The sequence below is a fragment of the Aspergillus fumigatus genome, chromosome 6 (genome assembly GCF_000002655.1).
Source record: "Aspergillus fumigatus Af293 chromosome 6, whole genome shotgun sequence".
Taxonomy (NCBI): domain Eukaryota; kingdom Fungi; phylum Ascomycota; class Eurotiomycetes; order Eurotiales; family Aspergillaceae; genus Aspergillus; species Aspergillus fumigatus.
Window position 1 is genome coordinate 2,524,598 of NC_007199.1, and position 17,471 is coordinate 2,542,068.

The 17,471-nt window shown below is 49.7% G+C and overlaps 5 protein-coding genes across 5 annotated transcripts; 3 read left to right on the forward strand and 2 right to left on the reverse strand.

Annotated features, from left to right (window-relative positions):
- Nucleotides 1-24: 24 nt before the first annotated feature.
- On the reverse strand, nt 25-3,487 carry optF (uncharacterized protein; the record flags this gene model as incomplete). Its single annotated transcript, XM_077805057.1, has 6 exons — nt 2,610-3,487; nt 2,228-2,416; nt 844-2,171; nt 586-800; nt 272-541; nt 25-224 (listed from the first exon to the last, which is right to left on the reverse strand). The coding sequence occupies exons 1-6, from the start codon at nt 2,679-2,681 to the stop codon at nt 25-27; spliced, it is 2,274 nt and encodes a 757-aa protein (XP_077661189.1). The 5' UTR covers nt 2,682-3,487.
- Nucleotides 3,488-3,746: 259 nt separating this feature from the next.
- Nucleotides 3,747-6,384, forward strand: AFUA_6G10230 (FAD-dependent oxidoreductase). The gene is made up of 4 exons (XM_745819.2): nt 3,747-4,485; nt 4,538-4,935; nt 4,987-5,515; nt 5,665-6,384. Exons 1-3 carry the CDS (start codon nt 4,105-4,107, stop codon nt 5,270-5,272), a joined length of 1,065 nt encoding a protein of 354 aa, XP_750912.1. The 5' UTR covers nt 3,747-4,104; the 3' UTR covers nt 5,273-5,515; nt 5,665-6,384.
- Nucleotides 6,385-6,824: 440 nt separating this feature from the next.
- fos-1 (sensor histidine kinase/response regulator Fos-1/TcsA) lies at nt 6,825-10,022 on the forward strand. Its single transcript, XM_745820.2, has one exon. It carries the CDS (start codon nt 7,208-7,210, stop codon nt 9,332-9,334), a length of 2,127 nt encoding a protein of 708 aa, XP_750913.1. The 5' UTR covers nt 6,825-7,207; the 3' UTR covers nt 9,335-10,022.
- Nucleotides 10,023-11,172: 1,150 nt separating this feature from the next.
- Nucleotides 11,173-13,292, forward strand: aorO (S53 family peptidase; the record flags this gene model as incomplete). The annotated part of the gene is made up of 5 exons (XM_745821.1): nt 11,173-11,384; nt 11,434-11,697; nt 11,746-11,963; nt 12,008-12,128; nt 12,173-13,292. 5 exons carry the CDS (start codon nt 11,173-11,175, stop codon nt 13,290-13,292), a joined length of 1,935 nt encoding a protein of 644 aa, XP_750914.1.
- An 808-nt stretch (nt 13,293-14,100) lies between these two features.
- On the reverse strand, nt 14,101-16,293 carry akr1 (putative aldehyde reductase (AKR1)). The gene is made up of 8 exons (XM_745822.2): nt 16,083-16,293; nt 15,583-16,025; nt 15,429-15,516; nt 15,355-15,368; nt 15,221-15,305; nt 14,880-15,167; nt 14,703-14,831; nt 14,101-14,648 (listed from the first exon to the last, which is right to left on the reverse strand). Exons 2-8 carry the CDS (start codon nt 15,627-15,629, stop codon nt 14,295-14,297), a joined length of 1,005 nt encoding a protein of 334 aa, XP_750915.1. The 5' UTR covers nt 15,630-16,025; nt 16,083-16,293; the 3' UTR covers nt 14,101-14,294.
- Between the last annotated feature and the right edge of the window lie 1,178 nt (nt 16,294-17,471).

A 17,471-nucleotide genomic window follows, 5' to 3' on the forward strand; every position in this document is an offset into this window, starting at 1 on the left:
TTCGTTATATGCGGAGATATCTATCTATTCCCATTTCCCTTTCGGTGGCCCAAAGTATCCCAAAGATGGCAAGGGTTTGAGAGGCGTTCCCATCCCGTCTGCAGTCTTGCGATACACTATATTCCCCCACCAGTGTAATGGGCCGGCAGGAAGCATGATGCAGAAGAAAATGATGACGGTAGCCACGGCGACGCCAGAATCGAGAGCGGCAGACAGAACGAAATCTGAGCGAGTCAGTACAAACAGCACCACAGAGACGAACCTGACTCACTGTACTTGGACCACCATGCAGGCTTCCTCCGCTTGATGATCCCATTGAAGAGTACATTGACTACCCACCACGAAGAGAAATTGATCCCTGTTGCAGGCGGAACAAGACTCATGGCTCCGAAGGCGACAGGCCATGATATCTTGTTAAACCTCTTCCATCGCCGTCCAAGGAGAAAGGTGATGACAATTACTACAGGTCCAGCGAGAAAGAACCAGAGAAGGTTACCATAGATTTGACCTGGAGAAAAGTTTCGTCCAGGACCCAGGGCGCCTTGTCTGTCAGCACGAGTTTTGGAGTGGCATGGATGCACTTACCCCATATCAAAGAAGCCGAATATGTTACTCGACCATGAGGACAGGTGAATCCACCATCAGCATCTGGGGTGCAGATGTTGTCAAATCTTGTGACCATAAAGACGGTGACACCGCATTGAACGATGGCTCCTACGAGGGTAGCTAATCCCTGAGCCATGAACAGCGTGCGTGGGGCGATGTGGAGATAATGCGCGAGCTTCATATCGGCCACGAATCTAGACAGTCAGCTGTGTCGACTAGTCACGGGATCGTACTCACTCCAAACCCTGGGAGACAGCTACATAACCATAGAACTTGAATATCATGTTTGCCAGAGGTCGTCCCAGAAAAGCATATCCTCCAATGAACTCCGTGATCAGGTTCAATTGATTGCTGCTGATGTTGGTTGTAGCTTTGACGATCCCAACTGGAACGAAGTAGATCATAGGAAGAAGAAACGCGATGACAACAGCCCAAACTGGAAGCCCTGTGTGCCAGACTTCATTGGCTACAATACTGAGTGCGAATATCAGAATGGTCACAGCGGCAAACCACCACCAGGGAACGTCTGTATAAGCAGCAATCAATCGCGCATGGATATCCTTCTTGTTCCTGCCTTTCCATTGTTCCCAAAGATCCTTTCCATTGTAAAGCGCAACGTGGACAAAGATGCCTGTAAGATTGGCGAATGCGATCCCATACGTCAGAGCATAGCCTGCTGGAAGAAACATGGGCGAATAACGGCGGTATGCCTCAGTGTCGATAGTCCCATCTCTATCCATGACGTTCTTTGTGTGGTATGGTCTGCCGGTGTTGTCAAACGTATTGGAGTTCATCATAGGCATATATGCCGAATACCATGTATTAGTGTAATAGATGATGGGGCAGATGATCCAGTAAAACAAGGCAAACGACCCCATCACATTGAGTCCGGCCCAAAATGGAACGAGGAGCGGACTCTGGTTCGCAAAGACGACTTGTGCCCAGTCAAAGGTCAAAAGAGACATCCCCAGCCCGGTCTCTTGACCAAACAGCTGATTGATGATGACGTTATGTGGGACAATCCAGCACACGAAGCTGAACGAGCTCAACGCGGTGAACAAATAGCCTGGGACAATATACCAGATAGCACCGACACTAAACACTATTAGAAAGAAACGAAGGCGGGACACATTCCATCCATCCGCGAGCAGATTGCTGCGTGAATGTAATGTCTGTAGTACCGCAGCGTTTGATAACACCCCAGGCCAGATCATCGTAGCAGGATCAACGAGCCAGCGCGAAGTCATCCCCGCCAGACCCAGGCCGAGTAGCTGCGTGGTGATCGTTAAAAGCAGGTAATATCCGCCTCGTGAAGGCATCCCGTAGAATTTCACGGCAGCCTCAATCACCTGGGTGGCTGAAGCAGATCCAAAGGAGACATTGGCCATAATCGTGATCAACGCATGCTCCTTGATGTTGAAACACCGGTTTGGATTCGCCCAGCCCAATGGCACCCATCTTGCCCACGCGCAACCGACAGGATATGCCACGAGTTGCGCAACCAGAGCACTGATGCTGACGCTGGGCTGTCGCAGACTAAAGAACTGGTTCAACCCGCTCCCCACCTGTTGATGCATTAGAAACTTGACCTACACTTCGTTGCAAGAGATGTATGACATACAATAGTGAATATGATGCCGATGATCCACACACGCACTGTGTTGACAGGCAGACTCACGTCGTCAACTGGCTGCACCACGGCGCGGACCTCAGGAAATGGAGAATCGTCTGCTTCATATGGGAGGATTTTCTGAGCATCATAGTCGCTAAGGACACTTGTATGCTCATGGAGTGCCGTTGCAGATGGTCCCTAGTCAAAAGTTTATGTTAATAACTCCTGCACCCTATTGTAACACCAGTGTATATATATTGGCGTATATTTGACTGGTGGATCGCAATCGAGATGTCACACTTGAATAGGAAATAAAAATGCTGTGGAGACAATATTATACATAGCAGACAGGGAAATGTGCAATGAAACATGATTGCAAGGCGAAACCCACATGAACCGATCCCTTGCATTGGACCTTTTCATCTTCTGGCGGATCAACATGACGACTCTGGATCTCAGCCATATCCTAGCTTTATTAAGTCGCAACGTGGAATGCCACGTAGTATACTTGAAACCAGTCTAGACTATCTAGCCGGGTAGGACCGTAGAGGCTCGTCTGACAGATCGGAGATGGGTCTGGCGTGGTGGAGATCAATCAGAAAAAGTGGATGGGCTAATGTAGGTGAAACTCCAGTTGCATGACATCTGACGACACCATAGGTAGCTTGTTTCCTGGACTCGAGAGATGATGCAGTCGATGATGTATGTTTTTGGGAATGGGATAGAATGGATGAGGAGTTGGCTATTTCCACTGTTCAGTGTAGCGAACGGCTTTGGTTGTTGTTAGGCAATCGCCCTTCAACAATCCTAAGTCTAGAGCATAAGGTGAATACTGTTGCTCCTTATGGAACTCACAATCACTGAAGCAAGTGAAAAAGATTAAGATGAAAAGTTCGTGCCGGTGTCGAATTCCATTGGCTGATTGATGGATAAAATCATCTTTGTTGTCTTCGCAAAGTGAAGTCTGCATCAAATGAGGGGACTAAAGTCAGGTGATTGCGCTGCCATCGTAAGGCTCGAGACATTGTGATTGTGTTCTTTCGACCAAGACTACAGTACTCGGAGTATATTGTCAAAGATACCAGATCGAATTGTTGAGAAGATTCGTCTGTAAAAGGCGCCGGTAGTTTTTATTAAGGAAGGTCAGATCAATGATTGGGCTGGGTCGCCAAAGGGATGAAACTATTTTGGCTTTCACAAGTAGTTTTAGTGAAACTCCACAACCCGCAAGACGGCAACAAGACGGCATGGCATTATATGTAGCATGACTCGCAGAGTCAGAAGGAACCGTCCCATTCTTTGCAGATCTTAAACTATTGGCTCTAATTTTTAGCCAAAAGTCTTCGGATAAACGCCGTCTCTAGGGAGGCATGAACATCCCACAGGTCTGTCGGTATGGGCCGCTAGTTTCTTCCATATTGGTCGGATCATTAAACCTAAGGTGAGTTGACGTGCCTTGCAATGCTTTGGCTGCAGATTAGTCTTCTTCTAGTCCACTGTACTGATAATAACTATCGTCCTCGACTAGCGGGTAGAGCCGGCAGTCGGACCTGAGCGCTCTCCAATTCCAACACAGATGTCAGGAGCCATTTTTGCGAGGAGGTTTGTGGCTGGAGGATATAAAGGAATGAGCTGCAATGCATCTGAACGGTGATGGGGTCATAGTTTGTGTTTAAAAGGATCAATCTCGGATACAGCAGGTGCTGTCAGCATCGTCCAAGATCTTCTTCCTTCGGGCGGCTTTGTTGTGTGATTTGTACCCTCATCCTTTTCCGTCTAAGAATCTAGCTTCTTGATATTTGTGGAAGATCTCATCCCAGTAGTCAGTGACAAACGATTCGAGTCTCAAATCTCAACAGAAGTGCCAGCAAGGTCTCACGCACAAAATGGGGGACTGCGATAAAAATCTCCAAATGCCTCCTGTACCGTTCTCACAACGTCCAATCATCATTCTAGGCGCAGGGATCATTGGGTGCGCTACAGCAAGACAGCTTCTCTTAAATGGCTTTCGCGTTGTGGTTGTTGCCGAGTTCCTGCCAGGCGATCAAAATATTTTCTACGCATCAGCCTGGGCTGGAGCAACATGGCATGCTGCTGGCGGGATCAGTTCCGAATATCGATACCTTCAAGCTGTTACGCATCGGCATCTGTTGAAGATGGCGCAAGAAGGCCCCGAATCCGGAGTTTGTCTTGTGGATGCGCGCGAATATCTCGAAGAAGCGCCATCTGAGAACTCCTCAATCTGGGGTAAGACTGTGGTCACAAATGTAGGTAATGGAGCGGTCCCACTCATGGTGTATGGACATACTGATGAGGTAGTTTCGCGAACTTGAACCCGGCGAATATCCTCCTAACTTCCACTGCGGGTGGTCATACCAAACACTGGTAACGGATCCGACGCGTCACTTGCCCTATCTCCGAGATCAGATAACGGCTCTTGGTGGCCAGTTCATTCGAAAGCGGGTCGAGTCCCTCCAAGAGCTGTACGCCATGTTTCCCGAGTCAAGTGTCTTCATCAATGCCAGCGGGCTCGGAAGCAAAACCCTCACCGACGTTCGGGATGATAAGTGCTTTCCTGAGCGAGGCCAGAATGTCTTTTATCGTACCGACAAGTGTCGACAGATGTACTTTCGCAATGGAAAAGAGTACACCTATGTCATCCCCCGTCCTTTATCCGAGGGGGTAGTGTTAGGGGGAGTCAAGCAGCCGAACAACCTGTCAGTGACGTTTCCTGTGCATGCATCTATGACGAAGCTAACATTATATAGGTCCCCAGAGGTTGACATAGACGTTGCTCGAGACGAGATCGCGCGCGCTCATCGTCTCGCACCAGAGATTGTTCCCGCAGACCCCCCCGAAGAGTCATTGAGCTATATTATTGGTATTCGACCATCAAGGCAAGGTGGGTTTCGCTTGCATTCTGAGCAATTGGGCCAGCGGACAGTCTTATCAGCTTATGGATTCGGAGGCGGCGGCTATGCGTTTTCGTATGGTATAGCGGAAGCGTTGTTGACGATGCTGGAGAAGTGCGAGAGAGAAAATGTCATCATATAATATTTCTATGTTAACCTGGAGCACCCTTTAGGAAGAATCCCAGAGCAATATAGGCTTGTTGTTGCTACTGCTTCCACCCTATGCATGTAAGCCTATGAAGTGTGCCTCAGGCTGGCCAAGAAGCCTGAAATGGCAAGGCATACCACATTAAATTGACGACCTGCTCCATCCTTCCATGCCAGATAAAGTTACCGAGTCCACACAGCAACAGCGACAATGACAATGACAAGTCAGCTACCTAAGGTTAGTACAGCTATGGACTCGCAGGAACTTAAACTTTCAGCTAAGTTCGACCCCGGCTGGCCACGTTGAATTACGTTGCCAATGCAATTCCTCGTGAATCTTTGGCGTCAGCGGGTCCTCCCGATCGCAGATCCCTGACACATTTTCAGGCTCCAAATAATAAAATTTACTCCAACTTGAGTCAGACTCGTCTTGATCCAGCGCTTCCAAGCTTTGGCTTGTTTCGTTCAGGAGCCTGGATCCATTCCATCACGCACTCAGCCACCCCAGCCAGGCGCGCGGAATGGGGTACACAGACGTTCTTCTACAGTTACTACCCGTTGTTAACTTATCAAAATTCGAGGCGACCAGCAGTGCTCTCAAGGAGTAAGGTTTCGGCCGAGTCCTTTCCTAGTATGGAAGGAATGCCACACTCGATATGTCATCATGTCATCGGCTCTCACGATCGGCTGAGCTATGAGCATCTGTGTGCCAGCTTCCCGGAGATCGCTGGTAAATATCGCATCTTGCTTTGAAGCGATTAAGAAACCACCATACAAAGGCGGACTATGGAAAGGAAAAGCACCAATGTCGGATTCGATTGTCGAACCCAGCGAGTTCATGATTCATGTCAGATGCAAGGGATCTGTGCGGCTAGGTTGCTTGATCGGGTTTAGTGGAATTGTCATGTATACTCTCTGCACGGAGCAGAATTTCAAAGCCGACGAGTTGAGCCAGATGTGATCGTATTCAAGTGATTAAAGTGCAAGGGACACAGTAAGTAGTGCTAGAGATCTAGGATTTACTCGCCTCTCCACAGAGGTACACAAACAATCTTCAGCTAAAGAGGTACTCCGTACAGTGGGCGAAGAAACAACTATTTCTGATTGACTCTTCCCATCAAAGTACTGTTATGTGGGTCTGCAACTTAACTCTGGTAGGCCATTCACGATTCACACAGAATGACAAAAACAGGTTCATGTACCGCCATTCCTTCCCCGCAGCCCACTGGAACTTCTTTCCAACCAGTGGCTGCACAGCAAAATCGCAAACATGGTGCAAGTGTGTAAGATGAGTAGGGTCTCTCTCGGTGCGCTCTGCGATGACGTGGGTGGTAGTAGTCTACTGTGGTTATGCGACTGAATGGAATACTATCCTTATGGGCCTACTGGCCCGCAGGCCTGCAACTGGTTCTTTTAAATGGTCTTTTAACGAATTTCCAATACACAACAAATACGGGTCAAAATTACAATCCTTATTTGCCTCTTGAGTGTCGGAACTGAATAAGTTAAGAGTATTAACTAGTTAGTTAATTACTAGGTACTAAACTGCATGATTACTTTTATGTGGGGCCGGCGAAGAATCGTCATCTGCAACTGTGTTTCTACTCGGCGTATTTCTCAGTGATACCTTTCCCCATTCCATGTGCATCTACTGATCATCCATCTGTCGTCTTCTGGGTGAGTGAGTGGACTAGTCCAGAATCCTGCTTGCAATTCTCATCTGTCGCCCACTCGGCCGGTTCTCGGCTTCGGACGTCCTTGGTTGCGCCACAGGGGAAGACAGGCAAAAGGCAGAGAGCCACAGCACAGACTTGGGAAACTGATAAAACAACCACTCTCCTCATGCGTATTTTGAAGTAGCGAGTTCTCGGTTGGCTTCTTTTCTGCTGTTATCTCGCTACCTTTGTTGTGGGGGATTCAGCTAGCCTAAATGGCCCTCGACAAGGAGCTTCTTCACCTTCATCTCGGGGATGGCCAGCAGCGACCCTACAAGCTTTCCACGGTCGCTACTCCTCCCGATGAAGAGCAGCTCAATCTTCAACGCAGTGATAAGGATACAGCTGAACCGTCTCAAACTCCCCGCTGTGACACTCCGCGAGAGGCCCACACAGAGATCGTACAGAACGATACTTCCTCGCTGAATCGAATTTTCCGCTTCACTCCTGTGCCGACCCTCATCCTCGACTCGTCCTTGCGCGTGATTGAGGTCTCGGAGAGCCACCTTGCTTTCTGCGGAAAGTCTCGAGACTTTGTGCTGGGTGCCTCCATCTACGAGCTTCCCCTCGCCACTATACCTGCGCCAGACATTGCGACTCTGAACGGTGCTTTGCACGTGGCGATTACGACTCGGGCTGTCCAGGTTGTCGAAACTATCCACCTTCCCAGAATAAGCTCTTATTTTTCACTGAAAATCACCCCCATTTTCCAGGGATCCACTCTGCTGAACCTAGTTCTGGAAGCGCACAACGTCACAAGGACCCATACCGAGTCACTGCATAATGCCTACATCAATGAAACTTACAAGATCCTGGTTGACACGATCCGAGATTACGCTATCTTTATGCTGGACGCGCGCGGCAACATTGTAACGTGGAATTCGGGCGCTGCGTTTATCAAGGGATATAAGGCGGATGAGATTATCGGTCGGCATTTCTCGGTCTTCTACGGACCCGAGGATCGGCTGGCAGACAAGCCTGGGAAGGAGCTCGAATTGTGCCTACGGGACGGAAAAGTCGAGGATGAAGGCTGGCGGTATCGTCAGGATGGTTTACGGTTTTGGGCCAACGTAATGATTACGCCTATCTTCTCATTCGGTCGGCACGTTGGTTTCGTCAAAATCACTCGCGACTTGACCGAGCGCAAAGCGGCTGAAGCGCGGATGGTGGCAGCTTTTGAGGAATCATCCAAGATGAAGAGTGACTTCCTGGCCAACATGAGCCACGAGATTCGGACTCCCATGAATGGAATGCACCTGGCATTGACCATGTTGGGGAGCACGGAGCTCGACACCCAGCAGCGTGAATACACTTCCATTATCGAGGATTCCATGTCGATTTTGCTTCAAGTAATCAACGACGTCCTTGATTATTCTAAGTTATCCTCCGGCACCTTCTCTCTGAACACAGATGTCTTGAGCGTTGAGAATATTGTGGGAGCAGTGGTACGGAATTGCAAGGCCTTAAACCCTGCCGTGGAGATCTCCTGTTCCATGCCTCCGGGCTTCCCAAAACTGCTCCGGGGTGATCCGCTTCGCTATCGGCAAGTGATCCAGAACCTCGTGGGAAATGCGATGAAGTTTACCGAGAAAGGCCATGTCAAGGTCACCCATCGCTTTGCAGTAGAGGAGCACGATGCCAATAGGTACATAATCACGACAGAAGTCACTGATACTGGCATCGGGGTGCCCGAAGATGCTATAAACACTCTTTTTACCCCATTTACGCGCTTTGCGGATTCAGCCACCAAGCGCTATCAGGGTACAGGACTTGGCTTGTCCATCTGCAAGAGCTTGGCAGAGCTGATGGCTGGCAGTGTTGGTTATAAACCCAACCCAGAAGGAAAGGGTAGCTGCTTTTGGCTCAACGTGAGAATGCAAGCTGTCGACATTCCAGCGCCTAGTAAAGACACTCCCGCTGCTACCGCCGAAAATACGTACGAACCCATCGAAGAGGTCAAGGAGATTGCGCCTCACATGCACATATTGCTGGTGGAAGATAATATGGTGAACCAAATCGTTATGCTGAAGCTTCTCAAAAGCCTCGGTTTCGAACGTGTCGACACGGCCTGGGACGGCGCAGACGCAGTCCGACAGGTGAAACAAACACCTCTCTCTTACAATGTTATTCTTATGGACATCAACATGCCGGTTATGAATGGACTCGAAGCAACGACCAAGATCCGTGAAGTGAACAGCGAGGTACCCATCATAGCACTCACCGGGAATGCGCTCAAGGGAGACGCGGAGACATACCTTGCCAGAGGCATGAACGATTACGTCGCCAAACCAGTTCATCGCAAGCGGCTTGTGCAGTTGTTGTGGAAGTGGCTCGGTTCGTGAGCAACTGTTCCTCTGGCCTCGCTGGCCGGTGGCTCCTCCGTTGGGACAAGACCTGATTGTCCTGTTATAACTTAAAGTGGGCTTGGATGCTCCATCCTTTGCCCGCACCCCTATCTACCATAGCTCTCGCCCTCAGTTGAGCGGTGTCTCGCTCATACTAAACGAGGCGCTATCTTTGGTCGGCTTTGAACTATCCGGCTATGCATCTTTCATAGCCTCATCAATCGCCAAAAGAAATGGCCTTGATGGCTATCAGCTTCTCGACAGATTTTCACGTCCGCGTACGTTGGCCATTCACAGTACATATTTTTCGCGGACCCTGCATACTCCACCCTTTCATTATTTGCCTCTTCGATCACGGTTCGCCATCAATCATCCCATCATAATAAAGCGAACCGTCTCCGAAATGGATTCAGTTGCCTGGCTCGGGTTGTCCGGTTGGGTAACACAGGAGTTTGGCCAAGTTTGCGGATGGTCATGGAGACCTATGGAACGAGGCTATACATTCATGAGAGAAATGTACGGCTAGCGAGCAATTGTTCTAGACCAGGATAGCACTAAGCATCCTGTCCGATCATGTCACGATACTATTGAGTCGTTTGTCTATCAGGCCGCTACCCAAGCCGGGTGTATTCATGTAACACGAATTGATTGCATTTAATGGTGGCATGAATTAATGAGTGTCCTTCTACATCTAGTTCATCCGTTGTACCTCTTCTGTCCTTTTAGTGTATTTGTCGAGTGTCACACGACCGTGCAACTGTAGCGCCATGTACTTGCTCGGCTCCAACATTTGCACCTGTTGAGGGTAGCCTGTTCAACAATTCTCACCACAACGGCGACAGCGTCCCGATGAAGTACGATCCTCCTCCATCCTACATCCTACTCCTTCAAATCAGCGCGTCCATCCCTGCAGTGCTTCAACCGTCACTCATCAAGTTGATCTTTACCTATTTGCCCGTAAATTCGGGCTAGATCGGCGGTGGGGTTGGGCCTTAGCTCAATGCGAGAAGGTAGAACCTCCTGAACTACTGAGTTGCTCGCAAAACTTGTTTACGCTTTGCGCATGCTTCTTCAAGGCTTATCCTGGCGGCGGCTGTATACCGAGGCTATGCTTACGAAACGGTCAATGCCGCATATCCCTTCAAGTCGGACAACCTTGTTTACAGACCAGTGTCCTACCTTGTGTCTGTGCGTGAGAGGTGAACCGTGAACCTGATCGCCTGTCTTTTGGCCGGTTGATGATATGAAGATCGTGGTTGTGGATTCTTCACGTGTGCTTGGGCAAGTCTCCCCGAGGCATGGAAACAGCTCCGCTGGTAACTGACTGCATGCATCTTTAATCACAGCCGTGCCTGTTGTCTCAAAGAATGAAAGGACGGGCTATGATAAGCTTCAGCTAGCCTCCTATGGTCTATCAGAACACAAAGATAAAAAGGTGCCTAGAACTTCCATTTCTAGTATAGTAGAAGTGATAGTGCATATTTCCTCCATCCCCCGCTGTGGTACAACGCCATGAACGAGGAGAACCGCGGTGCCACACAACCGATCCGGGTAGGACGCAATCCGTAATTGATGTCGATCGACATGATAGCAGGGGCTGATCCTCCATCTTAGCATGTGCACGATTCTAATAGCTCCGCTCTGTACTAGTGCTAAGCCCCACTGCAACGTTCCATCATAATAGTCAACATCAGGGTCTAATGCATGATGGGTATGATATGCGAGTCGTGCGGGGGTCGTTGATGTCGATCAGGAGAGATGGGTCCAAACATTTATATGAAGCGGTTCCCCAGGCCGTCTTGCTAGGTACACACAAGCTATTCTTGCGCTGAATAATGCGACTTTCACACGTACTCCTAGGAACTGCAGCTGCAGCTGGCGTTCTGGCTAGTCCCACCCCGAACGACTATGTCGTGCATGAACGTCGTGCTGTCCTCCCTCGCTCCTGGACGGAGGAGAAGAGACTTGATAAGGCCTCTATCTTGCCTATGAGGATTGGTCTCACTCAGTCTAACCTAGATCGCGGTCATGACTTGTTGATGGAGATGTATGTGACTTGTCTGAACCTGGGTGTATTCGTCGTTGATGAGAGGTAGATCTGATCCGCGCTCGTCACGCTATGGACAACATCTCTCCGTCGAGGAGGTCCACAGTCTCTTTGCTCCGAGCCAGGAGACTGTCGACCGTGTTCGAGCATGGCTTGAGTCTGAGGGCATAGCCGGCGACCGCATCTCTCAGTCCTCGAACGAGCAATTCCTGCAATTTGACGCGAGTGCGGCGGAAGTTGAAAGGCTATTGGGTACTGAGTACTATCTCTATACACATCAAGGTTCAGGAAAGTCACACATTGCTTGCCGAGAGTACGTGTTGGCCTTCTCCCCGAGTGATCAAGCGTGTTAATCAAGCAGATACCATGTCCCCCACTCATTGCAGCGGCATATCGACTACATTACCCCTGGCATCAAGCTCCTAGAGGTGGAAGGAGTCAAGAAAGCTCGGAGCATTGAAAAGCGTTCATTCAGAAGCCCGCTGCCGCCAATCCTTGAGCGGCTTACCCTTCCCTTGTCCGAGCTGCTGGGTAATACTTTATTGTGTGATGTGGCCATAACACCACTGTGTATATCAGGTATTTGCACCGTCGCAGTCTACGACTTATCTAACTTAAGATAGCTCTCTACAACATTACTCGCGGCTCAAAAGCTACCAAGGGCAATGAACTGGGCATCTTTGAGGATCTAGGGGATGTTTACAGTCAAGAGGATCTCAACCTGTTCTTTTCAACATTTGCACAGTATGTCAGCTCCTGCTGTGTCCTGTCATGACTAACCCGTCCAGGCAAATTCCCCAGGGCACTCATCCCATCCTGAAGGCCGTCGACGGCGCTCAAGCCCCAACCAGCGTGACCAATGCAGGGCCCGAATCCGACCTGGACTTTCAAATCTCGTATCCGATCATCTGGCCGCAGAACTCCATTCTCTTTCAAACAGATGATCCAAATTACACAGCAAACTACAACTTCAGTGGCTTTTTGAACACCTTTTTGGATGCTATCGATGGATCCTACTGCAGCGAGATCTCCCCTCTGGACCCGCCGTACCCCAATCCCGCCGACGGCGGCTACAAAGGCCAACTCCAGTGCGGCGTCTACCAGCCCCCCAAGGTTCTCTCCATCTCGTACGGCGGCGCCGAGGCCGACCTCCCCATCGCGTACCAGCGCCGCCAGTGCGCCGAGTGGATGAAACTCGGCCTGCAGGGTGTCTCCGTCGTCGTCGCATCCGGCGACTCCGGCGTCGAAGGCAGGAATGGCGATCCCACCCCCACTGAGTGCCTCGGGACGGAAGGGAAAGTCTTCGCCCCGGACTTCCCGGCCACCTGTCCCTACCTCACCACCGTCGGCGGGACCTACCTCCCCCTCGGCGCCGACCCCCGCAAGGACGAAGAAGTCGCCGTGACCTCGTTCCCCTCGGGCGGCGGGTTCAGCAACATCTACGAGCGCGCAGACTACCAGCAGCAAGCCGTCGAGGACTACTTCTCCCGCGCCGATCCCGGGTACCCGTTCTACGAGAGCGTCGACAACAGCAGCTTCGCGGAGAACGGCGGCATCTACAACCGGATTGGGCGCGCGTACCCGGACGTCGCAGCCATCGCGGACAACGTCGTGATCTTCAACAAGGGCATGCCGACGCTTATTGGCGGTACCTCGGCTGCTGCGCCGGTGTTTGCAGCCATCCTGACTAGGATTAACGAGGAGCGGCTCGCGGTCGGCAAGTCGACCGTGGGATTTGTGAACCCCGTGCTGTATGCGCATCCCGAGGTGTTTAATGATATCACGCAGGGGAGTAACCCGGGCTGTGGCATGCAAGGGTTCTCCGCTGCGACGGGATGGGATCCGGTGACGGGGTTGGGAACTCCGAATTATCCAGCACTTTTAGACTTGTTCATGAGCCTGCCGTAGCTTTTCTGCTCTGGAGGTGTGCGATATAGGTAGCAAAGGTAGCATGCCCCATCTTTAATGTATGAGGCAGGCCATTAATAAAACATGAACTGGGACTAAGTGTGTTTTAGAATAGGCACATACTTAAACAGAAGAATAAATCTAGTAGTGTATGAAAAAGTACAGCTGCTTGAGGGCATATTAAAGTATTTAAGCTTAAGGGCTTGGTTGTTATTACTAGAAAGCTAGTTAGTTAGCAAACGTGTAGACTTTCTACCCTCCTCCTATAAGCTCACTTTGATGATCAATATCCTTACTATATTGTATTCAAATCATTCTTGCGCATGTTAAGCTGAGGAGATTCAAGAAAAGCATTGGATAGACAAGGCTTAATTGGAGACTGTCTGGTAAACCAAGAAGATGGTTCCAGTTGGATCGGTTTGGAGCAGGTAGAAGAGGTCTCGGTAGAAGACGTGGATGGGATGCAGCGGCAGCTTGGTTCTACAGTATATTATTGTAGTCGGCAGTCATCATCGTTTCAACTCCTCGAACGAGATTATCTGCACCAGCACAAAGAGAACATCGGAGCACGAAAGAGCCCTACTATATGATGACATGAATCATTTGATACCCCTGCTGTACGATCGTTTGATCTTACATCTAGTCTATATGTTAAGGTATAAGCAGGTGTTGAATACGAACTTCAAAGTATTGAAATATTTGCTGTGACCTCGTTGAACCTTTCTGACACTTTAGCCCCAGCACAGTCTCGGGATATCTGGGTTCAATTGAGACCTTGCTGTATTGTAATCCCTTTTTAAAATGTCATCTTTTATGTTCACATGTAAAAGTAGATTAAGCGAGCCCAGTGCATAGCGGATATAAATCGATGCTGTGGTTGTTCAGCTACGAAAACTTCGGCCCGTTACTGAGTAGTCATCTCATGGATATCATTTTTATGTACCGCTCTATATCCTTCCCTCCCCCAGAAGATATATATACATCAATCGTCAGGCATGACATTTAAATAATAACCTTGTGGGTGGCGGGCTTCTCCTCTTCCTCGCCGAAGATGTTGATATCCCAGCGAGGCTTGTTGGCAATGTAAGGGATGTTGAAGCGGCGGGGCTGCTTGCCGAGAGCAGACACCCTCTCGACTTCCTCGGGAGTAAGCTCGATCTCTTGGAAGTTGGATCTGATGCGTTCTGGGGTCACGCTCTTCGGAATGACACTGTGGCCACCGACCTGAGACCAGGCGAGGATGACCTGAGCGGGGGAGACTTCCTGGCCGAGTCTCTTGGAAGCGTCGGCAGCAACCGCCTTGACCTCGTCGCTGGCGATCAGAAGAGGGAGACCGAGCATGTTGTTACCAAAGGCCTGCAAAAATCAGCGAGATGTTGAAAATGATCAGGAGGTAAAAAGATGGCATACCGAGTAGGCAGTGACATGGATGCCCTTCTCCTTGCAGTATGCAATCAGCTCGTTGCTCTGCAGACGTGGGTGGCGTTCAATCTGGTTGGCAGCGGGAACAACGCCAGTGGCCTTGATAATAGCCTCGAGCTGTAGGTTGTGAGCCACTGTCGCTCAATTGTGGTGCCGGTGACTTACATGCTCAATGGTGTGGTTCGAAACACCAACGGCGCGGGCCTTGCTCTTGGGGAGCTTGATCATGGCCTTCCAGGTGTCAACAATGGAAATGCTGTCATCGATTTCGACATCACCCTCGGGGATAGGGCTGTCCTTGACGAGAGGGAAGTACTCGTCGCCGCGCTTGAATGAGCTCGGCCAGTGTACCAAATAGAGGTCTAGGTAGTCGAGTTCGAGCTCAGCAAGGCAGTCATCAAGAGCCTTCTCAACATCGTCGGGGTGATGCTGGCTGTTCCATAGCTTGGATGTCTGCAATTGTTAGAATGACGTTAAGGCAATTTCGGTGATTGAGCTCGACGTACGATGAAGAGATCCTCACGCTTGAGGCCGGGGATGTCCTGGAAGGCTCTCTTGATACCCTGCGCGACTTCACGTTGATTCTGGTAGCTGACCAGCTGGTCAGTATGGATGCATTCTGAATTTTTGTAGAACCTACATAGTCGCAAGATCCTGTATCAAATTAGTGGTTTATACTTCAAGCAGTGTACTATAGGAGCTATATGTACGTACCAGGTGACGGTAACCAGCCTTCAGAGCGTGGTAGACAGCCTCACCGACCTGACCGGGGGCAGATTGCCAGGTACCGAAACCCAGCTGACTGTTTGCTCAGGGGTCAGTTATTGGTTATTGGCAGTTCCAAGGACGAGACGGGAGCCAAACATACGGGATCTGAGCACCGGTGTTGAGGGTGACCTTCTTTCCGAGAGACATTGTGATGGGCGTGCGGGTTGAACGTGTAGTACTTTGCAGTGAGGGTATCAAAAGAGACGCAACTTAGGGGAGTAGAGACAAAAGAATGGGATCAGAGAGGAAGAAGAGGATAGAAATATCCAGGGACAGCTCTGGGAATCGGAGGTGTTCCGGTGGGGGTTCGATGGGAACCTTGACGACAGCTAGCCCAAGACGCGAAGGTGTGGCTGTTGCGCATTCTGGGATCCGAATTTGAAACCATTGCCTGAGTAATCAGCAATGAAGAATCCTATCATTGTCCTCACTTTGGCAACTCCCAAACCCCGCCATGCCCCACTGAGGGGTTCTAAAGCTTTCGAGCGTGGGATGTCGTGCTTCGATGACATATTGGACTCATGTTGTAGCATTGCTACCAGACTAAGAAGCGTCTGATCAGTGGCAGCTCTTAAATAATATTGCGGGAGTTTGCAGTACAATACTCTAGCCATCTTCTCGCAAAGTTCTTTCTTCATCGACAATAATTATTCTCTCATGGGCATCATCGTTGGTGAAGAGCGCGATGATGTCACAGAGACGGACCGAAATTGACCGTTATTATCACGTGATCCTCCCGCAGGATAATTTCCTCTTTCTGTGGTCCAATCAGTGCCTCGGCTTTCCTTGAGACCTAATCCTTAAACTCGGCCCTTCAGCGCAATCGGTCAATTCCAGTCGATCCTGGCTGGAAAATGTCGTTTACAGCGGACATTATCCATCGCCTTCCCAAGAACCAGACCTCTACTCCGCGTATCCCAAAGCCTTCGGTTGTTGACGGTACACAGAGCCATGCAAGGAATGGTCGTCAGGCAGTTCAGCTGACGTTAAACAGGGAGGGTACAACTACAAATAACCGGATTGATCCATAAATCCTTACTGCAATTATCTCTCGCAACATAGCTGATTGCTGTCCTATGTCTTCTAGTCTTAAGGTCAACACTCCCTGTGCTGTCGGCGTAGTAGCTAGCAGCTAGCTAGTATCTTCGGGCCCGTCCCGTATGGACACGAGTTCCCGAGGTTGTATGTCGCGTGCCGATGATATTACTCAGACCCAGCAATCCGTTTCGGGTCATTTATGAACGGACACATGTGCATCTGCCATGTATTGTTTAATACTGCTCGCTCAAACAGAAGACAACCAGATGATATAGCATTGTTTTTGAATTCTTAGCTATAGGATTGTTTTAGGTATGATGTTTCCCCCTCACAACATACAACAACATCACCTAGAAGAGAAAGGACGAATAAATTTCATTCCTAGCAGGGGAAACGATGTTGACGCCGCCCATTGGAGACACCATAACCACAGATTTCCTATTTGAGTGATGTATGCACCAGTTGCACCTACAGTGCAACATAAACTATCCCTACGAGCAGTTGGGAGGCTTTTCATCCAAACTATGAATCATGATGCAGAAAAAACTGAATTACAGGAAACATATACCCCTGGCGACGTGCGATACTCACGAATCGAAGCTTTGGAGACGTCACATGACTATTATTCGCTTAAAAAAGCCACTCTCTATGAGAATTCCACTCAAATGGGGCCGGCCTTGCTTCCTAAAAACGGTTAACGTAGGCTGTCTAAGACAGTAGCACCTTAATTATACGGGGCAGTTGCGTCTGGCCCCGAAGCCTTGCGCCATTTCGCCTAGGTTGAGCATTCAGAAGCAAAAGAGATCAATAACAACGCACGATTCTTGGGATCCCACCGCCACTTATCTTCGTCAATCTTGATCATGAGGTAGAAAACGCCACTGCACTTCTCATGACTTCATATATAGACACAGTTTCCTGGTCTTTACAATCGCAGAATGCCCTATCTGT